This window comes from Melanerpes formicivorus, unplaced genomic scaffold, assembly GCF_026170545.1.
Source record: "Melanerpes formicivorus ecotype bairdi unplaced genomic scaffold, bMelFor1.0.p_v2 SCAF_42, whole genome shotgun sequence".
In the NCBI taxonomy this organism is placed as follows: Eukaryota; Metazoa; Chordata; class Aves; order Piciformes; family Picidae; genus Melanerpes; species Melanerpes formicivorus.
Window position 1 is genome coordinate 1,140,936 of NW_027142394.1, and position 12,839 is coordinate 1,153,774.

Below are 12,839 nucleotides of genomic sequence, written 5' to 3' on the forward strand. Positions count from 1 at the left end.
AAAACCCCAAGAAGCTGGTAGCTAAGCACAGAGAAGTAGATGCTGCAGAGAAGGTGCAGGCTGGTCCCAGGACCCTTGGCTAGGATTGGTTCACAGGGGTGCATTTCATGTTCCCTTATCTTTGCACTTCCCTGTGGCCTAGCAGCATTTGTCAGCTCCCCTCAGAGGAGGCTCACACAGCTGCCTTGGGGCTGGCTGAAGGCTTTTGCAGTGAAGAGTCCTCCAAAATAACAAGATGGCAAGTGGTGGCTGCCCAGCTGGGAGGAACAGAGGGCTGGAGCAACTCTCCTGTGGAGAGAGTTGGGGCTGTTCAGTCTGGAGAAGAGAAGGCTCTGAGGAGACCTAATTGTGGCCTTCCAGTATCTGAAGGGGGCTCCAAGAAAGCTGTGGAGGGACTTTTGAGGGTGTCAGGGAGTGATAGGAGTGGGGGGAATGGAACAAAACTAGAAATGGGTAGATTGAGATTGAATGTTAGGAAGAAGTTGTTCCCCATGAGGGTGGTGAGAGCCTGGCACAGGTTGCCCAGGGAGGTGGTGGAAGCCTCCTGCCTGGAGGTGTTTGCAGCCAGGCTGGATGTGGCTGTGAGCAACCTGCTGTAGTGTGAGGTGTCCCTGCCCATGGCAGGGGGGTTGGAACTGGATGATCCTTGAGGTCCCTTCCAACCCTGATAATTCTGTGATTCTATGAATGTAATGGAGATGTCTGGGAGCAAGGAGTGGGCTGGTGTTGTCCTGACCAGGGTATTTAAGCCTCTGTGCAGGAAGGGCTACATGAGATGTAAAGGAGAGTGCTGCTAACTGTTGCCTAGGGCCAGACAAGTCTGACCTGCTGCCCAAGGGGAAATTGCTTAAGAGCAGGCTCTGAGAACTGAGCAGCAGTGTCCTTGTGTCAGCTGGAGAGCTCATTGCTGGGTGTTTCTTAAATAAGGCCTTGGATGTTAACAGAGGCCTGTGGTGGTTCATTTTGATGTGCAGATGGCATCTTAACTTCAAGTGTTTGCTCTTGTACATGTTTCACTGCAAAAAGACAGGCAGGACATCACCCTCCACTGCTTGGGCCAAAGTACAAGCATGAGGGACCAGTGTGGAGGACAATAGCCAAATGTAGTGCTCACCCCCATACAAACTTAGCTCAGAGAGAGCTCTGCAGCACAGTCCCAGTCTGGACTGGAATGACCTAAGCTGTCTGCTGACTTGTTTAATTTCAGACCATCATAGAATTGTCAGGGTTGGAAGGGACCTCAAGGATCAGCCAGCTCCAACCCCCCTGCCATGGGCAGGGACACCTCACACTACAGCAGGTTGCTCACAGCCACATCCAGCCTGGCTGCAAAAACCTCCAGGCATGAGGCTTCCACCACCTCCCTGGGCAACCTGTGCCAGGCTCTCACCACCCTCATGGGGAACAACTTCTTCCTAACATCCAATCTGAATTTACCCACTTCTACTTTTGCTCCATTTCCCCCAGTCCTATCACTCCCTGACACCCTCAAAAGTCCCTCCCCAGCTTTCTTGTAGCCCCTTCCAGATACTGGAAGGCCACACTGGGAGCCTTCTCCAGACTGCACAACCCCAACTCTCTCAGTCTGTTGCCATAGGATAGGTGAGAAGGACCTTCTCTTTTAGCTTGGATGTGGCAGCAGCTCTTGGTTTAGATGTGTTCAGTAACTAGCCAGTGAGCCCCTGGCCCCTGCAGTGCTGCACTTGGTACCTCTGCTAAGCTGGTGTGATGCCACCTGCAACGTCCTGCTGGGAGCTGGCTGTCGGCACACAGGAGCCCAGGGCAGGCTTTGGGTTTGGAAGTGGTGTTGCAGCATACCGTGGCTTCATGCCCCTGTAGTGGGCATGCTGGGTAAGAATGCAAGAATAAACAAATCCATAAGCCTGCCTCAGATGCAGGCAGCTTGGACCTTCTCACAGCATCTTGCAGCTCCAACAGCTTCCAGAGCAGGCTGGGGGTGGGGGGGGTCTGTGCTGGCTGCATCCTCCTGCTAAGGGAGCGAGCAGGACTGAGGTGGCCTTGCCTGGCCTCTTTTTCAAGGTAAGATTTCTGGTCTAATGACTGTTTAGAGAGAAAATACTTTCACCCCAGTAAAGTTCTTTGAATTATAAAGGGCATTGCTGATGGGTTGCAGGAACCCCTTGGGCTTTGTTTCATTTATAACACCGCCTCAAGGCCTTCTGCTGCATCCTGTTGGACTGACCTCCTTTTCAACCCGCGCTGGCAGCTGCATTGCAGAGCTCTCTCTCTCTCGTTGGGTGGGTTGGGGGTTGTTTGTGTGGGTTGCTTTGGGGTTTTTTCCCCCCTTTTCCCTGGATCCTTCAGGGCTGTCATATGACAAACTTGAGCTGTGACCCTTCAGTGTCTTTACCAGGCCAGCAGTGCCCCGTCGGAGCGCGGGGGCCGGCAGTCCCGCTGCCCCACGCACGCCTTTGTTCCAGGCCATTTAACAAACTGAAAGTTCCAAACGCTGGCAGTTCAGAGTGTTTAACAGCATCGACTGCAAAGCAAATGAAATGCTGCTGAGTGCCCTGCCTGCTGCTGCTGCTGCTGCTAGCAAGAAACACAGCTTCCATTTCTGCAGCGTGCCCTGCCTTCTCTGGCCTTGCTCTCTGCTGAATCTCTTTCTGTGCTCTTCTTTGGCTTTGCTTTGTTTTTCTTTGCACTTCAGCCAGCTCAATGCTTCCTCCCCCTCTAACAGCAGCAGCAGTCACTGCTATAGCCAGCCCTGCACTGGTAGGATCACAGTATCACAGTATCACAAAGGTTGGAAGAGACCTCGAGGATCATCAAGTCCAACCTATCAACACAGACCTCATGACTAAACCATGGCACCAAGTGCCACGTCCAATCCCCTCTTGAACACCTCCAGGGATGGGGACTCCACCACCTCCCTGGGCAGCACATCCCAATGATGAACAACTCTCTCAGTGAAGAACTTTCTTCTCACCTCCAGTCTAAACCTCCCCTGGCACAGCTTGAGACTGTGTCCTCTTGTTCTGGTGCTGCTTGCCTGGGAGAAGAGACCAACCCCCTCCTGGCTACAACCTCCCTTCAGTGGTTTCTAATAGATGGGAGCAGGGTTTTGTTTTGGTTTGTGGGGGTTTTGCAGGGTGTTTGGTGGGTTTTCTTGTTGTTCTTATTGGTGGGTTTTTGGTTTGTTTGGGGTTTTTTGTGGGGTTTGGTTTTTTTCCTTTCCCTTTATCCATTTCAATGCTTCCCTCCCCTAACAACAGCAGCAGACACTGCTACATCCAGCCCTGCACTGGTAGTTTCTGATAGATGGGAGCAGGTTTTTTTGGTGTTGTTTTTTTTTTTGTGGGAGTTTTTTGGTTGGTTGGTTTGGTTTGTGGGGGGTTTGTGGGGTTTGGTTTTGTTTTGTTTTGCTTTGTTTTTTGCAACAAGGCTGGGGAGGGGTCTGGAGCACAGCCCTGTGAGGAGAGGCTGAGGGAGCTGGGGTTGCTTAGCCTGGAGGAGAGGAGGCTCAGGGGAGACCTCATTGCTCTCTACAACTCCCTGAAGGGAGGTTGCAGCCAGGAGGGGGTTGGTCTCTTCTCCCAGGCAAGCGGCACCAGAACAAGAGGACACAGTCTCAAGCTGTGCCAGGGGAGGTTTAGGCTGGAGGTGAGGAAGAAGTTCTTCCCAGAAAGAGGAATTGCCCATTGGCATGTGCTGCCCATGGAGGTGGTGGAGTCACCATCCCTGGAGGTGTTTAGGAAGAGCCTGGATGAGGTGCTTGGTGCCGTGGTTTAGCTGATCAGATGGTGTTGGATGATAGGTTGGACTGGATGATCTCAAAGGTCTTTTCCAACCTGGTTTCTTCCCTTCCCTTCCCTTCCCTTCCCTTCCCTTCCCTTCCCTTCCCTTCCCTTCCCTTCCCTTCCCTTCCCTTCCCTTCCCTTCCCTTCCCTTCCCTTCCCTTCCCTTCCCTTCCCTTCCCTTCCCTTCCCTTCCCTTCCCTTCCCTTCCCTTCCCTTCCCTTCCCTTCCCTTCCCTTCCCTTCCCTTCCCTTCCCTTCCCTTCCCTTCCCTTCCCTTCCCTTCCCTTCCCTTCCCCTCTACTCTACTCTACTCTACTCTACTCTACTCTACTCTACTCTACTCTACTCTACTCTACTCTACTCTACTCTACTCTACTCTACTCTACTCTACTCTACTCTACTCTATTTCAATGCTTCCCTCCCTTACAGCAGCAGCAGTCACTGCTCCATCCAGCCCTGCCCTGGCAGCTGTTTCTAATAGATGGGAGGAGGCTTTTATGTTCTGTGTTGGTTTGGGTTTTTTTTTTTTGGGGGGGGGGGGGTTTGTTTGGTTGGCTTTTTGGGGTGTTATTTTGTGGGTTCTTTTTTGTGTGTGTGTATGTGTAGGGTTTAGTTGTTGGTGGTTGGTTGTTTCTTTTCCCTTTATCCATTTCAATGCTTCCCTCCCTCACAGCAGCAGCAGTCACAGCTCCATCCAGCCCTGCCCTGGCAGCTGTTTCTAATAGATGGGAGGAGGCTTTTTTTTGGGGGGGGGGTGGGGGGGGTGGTTGAGTTTGGTGGGTTTTTGTTAACCAGATTTCTCTAAGCAAAGTGGGCAAAGCCATTTTTGCTGAAGTCTTGCAGAGAGTGTTAGGGTAAGAACTGATACAGTTAACACAGCAGCCAAGCAACACCATCATCATCTCCAAGTGGTGTTGATGCTGGCAGGCATTGCCTGGCTGAAGTTACAGAGACTGAGCACTCGTATTTGTACAAATTGCATTCATTACCAGCAACCCTCCAGTAGTGATAAGAGACTGGCTGTGCAGCAGAGATTGGCTCCAAGATAAGTAGCCAGTCTATTGTGCAGCTCATGGTAATCTTCCTCCTCCCCACCCCTAATAATAAATCTTGGGGCATTTTGGAATGCGTGGGGGTTGCTTGTTCCAGTAGCCTGAATGCAGAAGTGCTAAGCAGCAGCAGCTCCTTCCACTTGTGCTTCTGTAACCAGCAGAGGCAGCCAGCTGGGATGGAGAGGCTCAGGCACAATGCTCTCAACATGCAGGTGCTTTGACTCCCTGCATTTGTTGTCCCCCTGAAGGACAATGCACAGGTGATGGCCAGGGTAAGAGTGTCTCCTGGACATATTTAGACTAGACTAGACAGGAATACACTAGACCAGACCAGGAATAGAATAGACTAGAATAGACTAGACTAGACTAGACTAGACTAGAATAGACTAGACTAGACTAGACTAGACTAGAATAGAATAGAATAGAATAGAATAGAATAGAATAGAATAGAATAGAATAGAATAGGCCAGGTTGGAAAAGACCTTCAAGGTCATCGTGCCCAACCTATCATCCAACACCACCTAACCAACTAATCCATGGCACCAAGCACCCCACCAAGTCTCCTCCTGAACACCTCCAGTGATGGTGACTCCACCACCTCCCCAGGCAGCACATTCCAATGGGCAATCACTCTCTCTGTGTAAAACTTCCTCCTAACCTCCAGCCTAAACCTCCCCTGGCGCAGGCTGAGACTGTGTCCTCTTGCTCTGGTGCTGGTTGCCTGGGAGAAGAGACTAACCTCTGCCTGGCTACAACCTCCCTTCAGGTAGTTGTAGAGAGCAATAAGGTCACCCCTGAGTCTCCTCTTCTCCAAGAGAGCAATAAGGTCACCCCTGAGTCTCCTCTTCTCCAAGAGAGCAATAAGGTCTCCCCTGAGTCTCCTCTTCTCCAGGCTAAGCAACCCCAGCTCCCTCAGCCTCTCCTCACAGTGATGGTTTTCTTCAAGAAGAGATGGGAACAGCTGGAGCTTGGGTGTTTGCAAGTGGGAGTAAGCCATGCACAACCTGGAGCTCTGCATAGGAGCTTCAGCCTGGAGAAGTCCCCAGAGGATTGGCTGAGTGAACTGGGATTGTGCAGCCTGGAGAAGAAGAGGCTGAGGGGAGACCTCATTGCTCTCTACAGCTCCCTGAGAGGAAGCTGCAGTGAGGTGTGAGTTGGGCTCTTCTCCCTAGTCTCAGGTGACAGAAGGAAAGGAAATGGCCTGAAATTGTGCCAGGGGAGGGTTGTTTTGGAGATTGGGAAAAATGTCTTTGCTGCATGAGTGGTCAGGGATTGGCACAGGCCACTCAGGGAGGTGGTGGAGTCCCCATCCCTAGAGGTGTTCAAGAAACCTGTGGCCATGGTAGTGTTGGGTTGATGGTTGGGCTCAATGACCTTGGAAGGCTTCTCCAAGCAAAACAATTCCATGGTTCCATGTAGCTGGTTGTCCTTCTCAGTGGAAGTGGCTGCAGTGGCACAGGAGTTCTTTGTCTGGCTGTGATAACAGGCTTTTAAAGAAAGAATTTTCTGGTTGCCTTGACTGGAATGAACCACCAGCTGGCAAGTGCTTGCTTGCTCTTGTGGAGCATCTGGTGTGGGTCTGTTACCTGTGGAGCATCTGATGTGTGTCTGTCACCTGTGGAGCATCTGATGTGTGTCTGTTACCTATGGATTATCTGATGTGTGTCTTTTACCTGTGGATGTGTGTCTGTGGAGTACCTGGTGTGTATCTGTAAAGTATCTGGTGTGTACCTGTGAGGTATCTGGTGTGTATCTGTAAAGTATCTGGTGTGTACCTGTGAGGTATCTGGTGTGTATCTGATGTGTATCTAGTGTGTACCTCTGAGGTATCTTATGTGTATCTGATGTGTCCCTGTAAAGTATCTTGTGTGCTTGTGAAGTGTCTGATGTGTATCTGGTGTGTACCTGTGAGGTATCTGATGTGTATCTGATGTGTATCTGATGTGTACGTGTGAGGTATCTGATGTGTACCTGTAAAGTATGTGGTGTGTGCTTGTGAAGTGTCTGATGTGTATCTGGTGTGTTCCTGTGAGGTATCTGGTGTGTATCTGATGTGTATCTAGTGTGTACCTGTGAGGTATCTGATGTGTATCTGGTGTGTATCTGATGTGTACCTGTAAAGTATCTGGTGTGTGCTTGTGAGGTATCTGGTGTCTGATGTGTATCTGGTGTGTACCTGTGAGGTATTGTATGTGTATCTGATGTGTACCTGTAAAGTATCTGGTGTGTACCTGTGAGGTATCTGGTGTGTGCCTATGGAGTATCTGATGTGTACCTGTGAAGTATCTGATGTGTATCTGTGAGGTATCTGGTGTGTGCTTGTGAGGTATCTGATGTGTATCTGGTGTGTACCTGTGAAGTATCTGATGTGTATCTGTGAAGTATCAGGTGTGTGCTTGTGAGGTATCTGATGTGTATCTGGTGTGTACCTGTGAAGTCCAAGGACTTCTGGCTTGCTGGGGTTTGGTGTGTAAAGCTGAACATCAGGACACAGTACCACAGTACCACAGAGGTTGGAAGGGACCTGCAGAGATCATGGAGTCCAACCCCCCTGCCAGAGCAGGGTAGTCCACACAGGAATGCATCCAGACAGGTTTGTAATGTTCACAGGGTCACAGGTTGCACTGAGTTGGAAGGGTCCCCCCCAGAGGTCACCTTGGCCACCCCCCCTGCAGTCAGCAGGGACACCTCCAGCGAGCTGTGTGTGAGCAGGCAGCATGATCCAACTGGTATGGTGCAAACCCTGCATTTCCATGGAGTTCTGATTGATTGATTGATTGATTGATTGATTTCTCTCTCTCCCTCCCCCATGTAGGGCTTGAATGGCAATGGAAGTGCTCCTGGATCAGCAGGTTTCAGCCTCTCCAAGCAGCTGCTCTGCCCGAGAATCACCCGCGTCTGTCTCAGGGACTTGATCTTCTGCATGGAGCAAGGGCGGGAGATGAGACACTCCCTGACCTTGTACCGTGCCCTGCTGAAGTGAGCTGGGGCTGGAGTTCCACCTGGCTCCCTACTGCCAAAGAAAACACTGAAGCATTGTTGCACTCTCCTGCAATTCCCGTCTCTGGGAGCTGGTCTGCTGTAAGGGCAGCTCTTTGTTTACAGATCACTGTTTTTATTAAGGACCTGGAGGGGGTTTGATGATCCTTGGCTGAAACCAGCCTGGAAAGCAGTCAAAAACCACTGAGCTGCACACACTGGCACCTGACTACCTGCTTGCATTTCACTGTCGTGATACATGTCCCTGGTTTGTGTGTCATGTTGCTTGTTGTACTCCAGAGTCTGCAACAGCTGTTCTCCATGTAGTGCCTTCTGATCCAGCCTTGTTTAGGGGAGGGGAAAAAAACAACACAAAACCAAAACACTTTCAAGGCACTTCCCAGCGTGGCAACTGTGTTTAATCATGAGCCAGCAGTCAGCATGCTAATGGATAGCCTGACTCAGCAGCTCCTCACATCCTGAGTTTGGAATTACTCCTGGGATGCTCGTTTGTGGAGAGCAAAGCAGCAGGCTAAAGGAATGAGGGGAGCTTTCTCCTCCCCACCTGGCCTGAGCTGCCCTCCTCCTTTCCTCTGGGAAAGTGACTGAGGGAAGGTGAACACGTTGGCTGTGGCTGTGATTGAGGTACCTGGGGCAGTGTGGCTCAGGCACACTTCACTGTTCAGGGAAAGTCTGCAGTTGCTAAAGTGGAATACAAGGGGAGAAAGAGCCTAGAAACGAAGGGTAAGCAGAAGGAACAGTTCAGCCTTCTGTAGATACTAAGCCCAGCACTGAGCTCAAGCAGAGATGTAGAAAGTAATGAACAAAGTCAATTTGCTGAGTGCAAAAGGGGAAAACTTTTGAGATGCACTGGAACCTTGCAGCTGGAGCCCGAAGGGGGAAAGCAGTGTTTGCAAAGCCTGGGGCTCCCTGCTTGGTTCCCAATACTGATTTCATACCTTACTGTGACATAACAAGGATCCTTCCCAAAGAGTGTTTAGCCAGCTGCCTGGTTCCCATGCAGTGGTGAGGAGGACTCCAGGGGATTAGCACTGCTAGAGTAAGGCAAAGCTTTTTCCTCCTTGCTGGTCAAGACCAGCGTGTGGTGGAAGGAGAAGCCTCCAGATCACTTCCCCCCGCAAGCCTCCAACCACTTCTTTTCCCACCCATGACACTGCATGGCTGTTTCCCAGGTCTGGGGGGAAAAGGAAAACACACTGGACTGTTTGGAGAGGCTTTGTCCTTTGGGAGGGGCAAGCTCCCTGTGCTTATTTGCCACGCTGCTTCCAAACCTCCCAGCGCCCTCCTCCGTCAGGGACCGCTGCGGATCGTTACCCAGTTGACTGAGGTTTGGGTTGGTTAGGGTTTGGTTGGGTTTGTTTTCTGGGTGGGTTTTTTTGTTGTTGTTTCTGTTGAAGCAGTTGTAAACCAATCCAGTCATTGAATGCTGTAAATTAATATATATGTATATATAGCACACACACACACACATATATATATATATATAAGAGAAGCAGTACTTTGAGCTCTCGTTTGCAAGCTGTTGACGGCGTCGGGCGAAGTTGTTTGGTACCCACAAAATGCTTGGCTTTACTTTTTCTGTAAAGTGCAGCATTTTCCATCTTCCTGTACTGTACCTTCTTGACCAGAGGTTGAAAATTATTTTAAATACTGCATTAAAGCAATTATTTTATTAAAACAAACTAAAGCAGGGGGCTTTTGTTTCCTCCAGGGGAGAAAGGCGGCGGCCGAAGCTGTCGCCAACCCGACTGGGAGGCAGCCCCAGCTCGCTGCCCCTCACAGGCATTGGCACCCTTTGGCCCCCACCTCATGTATTCACCAGCAGCATCTCTGTTGGAAGGGTTTTCAACAGAATGAGGTGCCAGAGCAAAGGAGGTGTTTGAATCCCCATCCCTGGAGGTGTTCAGAAGACATGGAGGTGTGGTGTTGGGGGATGTGGGTCACAGAATGATAGAGGTGGGTGAGCTTGAAGGTCTTTTCCAACCTGGTTAGGTCTGTGATTCTGTACTGGATGAGGCACTCAAGGCCATGGTTTAATTGATTAGATGGTGTTGGGTGATAGGTTCATAGTATCAGTCAGGGTTGGAAGGGACCACAAGGATCATCTAGTTCCAACCCCCCTGCCATGGGCAGGGACACCCCACACTAGATCAGGCTGGCCAGAGCCTCATCCAGCCTGGGCCTAAACACCTCCTTTACAAGGTCTCCCCTCAGTCCTCAGGCTAAAAAGCCCCAAGTCCCTGACTCTTTCTTCATAAAGGAGATGCTGTACCTCCCTCATCATCTTTGTAGCCCTTTGCTGTACCCCCACAACCAGTTCCCTGTCCTTGAACCACCGAGTCCAGAACTGGACCCAACGCTGCAGATGAGGCCTCAGCAGGGCACGGCAGAGGGGGAAGAGAACCTCCCTCAGCCTGCTGGCCACACTCTTCTTGAGCACCAGCCTTGGCAGAGTGAGAGAATGGCTGGAGTTGATGACCTTAAAGGTCTTTCCCAAGCAAAACAATTCTGTGGCTTGGGGATGTGCAGGGAGAAAAAGTGTCTTAGTTGTCTGATTTCCCCCAGTCAGTCAACACAGAGGCTGGGTTGGGTTTAGCTGGGTGTGGGTTGGGTCTGTTAACAGCTGGGCAGAGGTGAGGCCTCTGTACATGTCCTGGGAAGTACAGACAGAGGAACCATCTCAGGCTTCAGCAATGTGCAGTGGAAGCATTGTCCTAAATTAATGCCACTCATGCTTAACTAAGTGCAGGTTGGAGAACAAAGAGGAGCATCTGCACGTTGGCCTGCCTCTGTCTTCTTTAAAGCAGCGTGGTGCTGGAATGAAAGGTCCTGAGCTGATAAACACAGAGTGTGACAACGGTGCTCTTGTGGCCTGCCAGCAGCACAGGCTTCATGCTTCCACTGCTGCCATAGCAAACTGTCTCCTGTGCCAGCAGCTCCTCGCCGTGTGCCACTTCTCCTCCCACACACAACACACAGCCCAGCCCCCAAACTTGTGTCCTCCAAGGAGGGGCAGACGTTTTCAGAAGGGTTTTCAGGAGGTCTTTGGGCCTAATTTTAGACAGGGATAGATGAGGCTTTGGTGCAAAGGATAAAAATACTTTTCCTCCTCCCAAGGGCTCAGCCTGGCCCTCCTTCAAGTTCAGCTTTGCTTCTGAGAAGAGTAAGTGCCTTCACAGAATCAAAGAAGTGCCATGGAAGGGACTTTAAAGATCATCCAGCTCCAAACCCCTGCCATGGGCAGGGACACCTCCTCCCAGCCCAGCTTGCTCAAGGTCCCAGCCAGCCTGGCTTTTAACAATTCCACCCTTGGAGCCTTCATGACCTCTCTGGGCAACCTTTTCCAGTGCCTCACCACCCTCATGGAAAAGAATTTCTTCTAATGTCTAATCTTAATGCAGCTTCTTCCAGTCTGCAGCCATCACCCCTGTCCTGTCACTCCATGCCTTTCTTAAAAGTCCTTTTCCAGCACTCCAGGAGGCCTCCTACAGGTACTGTGGAAGGTTTTGTAAAACATTCCTTGGAGACACTTAGTCTTTGCTCAGCCACAGCAGGAGTTAAAGGAGGTGACCAGGGGTTCACTTCCCTCCTTTTCCCCAATGTTGCTGCCCTTGTGAGAGTCCTTAACCCCAGTCATAAGGTGATGAGGACCACCCCTGCCATTTTGCTCCCTTTCTTGCAGTTCTTGGCACATTCATGTGTTGGGAACCCCACAGCACTGATCCTGCAAGGGGTCTGAAGCTTGCTCTGGGCCCTCATTGCTGTCCAGATGGCCTCCTAGCCCAGGGGCTGTATCTGATGCACTGAGCTGCCTGGGCAGCCATCCCTGCCACTCAAGTAGTCAGTCTCTAGACAAGGCAGTGCTTGGGTTGTTGTTGCTGGTTCTTGACTGCTGCTGTCTCAGCAGCCTGGCATGCCAAGCTGTGTGTGGTGACAAAAGGGACCCTGCTCTCTTTCTCCTCCAGCTGCTGCTTTTCCCCAGTCTCACTCCTGACCCCAGCACTTCGTGCTGCCTCTGACTCCAGCCTTCTGCCCCTGGGACAGATGATAGCTGTGGTGCACTAAGCCCTGCAGCTCTCTTCAAGGTTTAATGAGGAAGGCAGCAGGAGCCTGTGAGACCTTGCTGGATGGTTCCTCAAAGCAATTGCACTCTCTTGGCCACCGACAGGAGCACCTTAAGGCTACTGTTTGCATCAGGTTGTTCAAGGCCCACCTGTGTCCTGCCATGGGAGTGCACTCTGTGCAGCCAAAGGGCTCTCAGCTCTTCCCAAGGCTCATCCCTTTGCTCTGCTCTTTGCTTTCCTCTTCGTTTGTAATCACTGGGCTGAGGAAGGAAAGACTAAAGCAAATGAGGATGTCCTGGAGGGGCAGACAGTCCAAGTGCAGGCCTTGGTGAAATGGGCTTGCTCCCAGCAACTTTTCAAATGAGCTCTGCTGTGTTTCTGAGGCCATGATGCACACAGCGCCTGCACACAGCCCTTTTATCCCAAGTGCTCTGGCTGGAGCCTGCAGCTCTGCAGGTAGCTGTAGTTTCTAGGGAAGCCTTTACTCCTTTGATCAGTGCAGAACTGAGTGCCAAGGCTGAGGAATGTTGCACACTGGACCTCTCTCTTTAGCTGCTTGGCTCATTACCACCTGTCAGTGGCTTGTCCAACCCTGCTGGCCAGGGTCAGGGTTGCACTTGCCAGACAAGGACCCCCTTGGGCTTTGTAGCACTTTGAAGGAATGATCAAGAAACTTTGTCTTTTCCTTCCAGATACATCAGCCCTTGTTCCTACCACCTCTCCTTTCCTCCTCTGCTTACAGGCATGAGCTGGCCACTCCTGGCCTGCTCTCTAGCTGCTCTGATGTGTTTGTTGGCTGCTAACTTTGCTACTCAGTCTGCCTTCAGGCTGCCCCGCTTCAGAGTTCACAGGCTGCCTCCAGACAGCCTGCCTTGGAAAGGGGTTTTGCTGTGAAGAACAGAGGAAGAGGGGGAGCTCCATCCTGGATTTGAAAGTTGAAAGGCTGCTCTGGAGTGGAAGGAG

The 12,839-nt window shown here is 51.1% G+C and overlaps 1 protein-coding gene across 1 annotated transcript in view; it reads left to right on the plus strand.

The window, feature by feature from the left end:
• Positions 1–9,472, plus strand: part of TAF4B (TATA-box binding protein associated factor 4b) — a 97,092-nt gene extending 87,620 nt beyond the window's left edge. Inside the window, exon 16 of the mRNA XM_068158739.1 lies at positions 7,628–9,472. Within this exon, the coding sequence (XP_068014840.1) occupies positions 7,628–7,795 (168 nt within the window). The 3' untranslated portion in view covers positions 7,796–9,472. The remainder of the gene's footprint in view (positions 1–7,627) is intronic.
• The last annotated feature ends 3,367 nt before the right edge of the window (positions 9,473–12,839 follow it).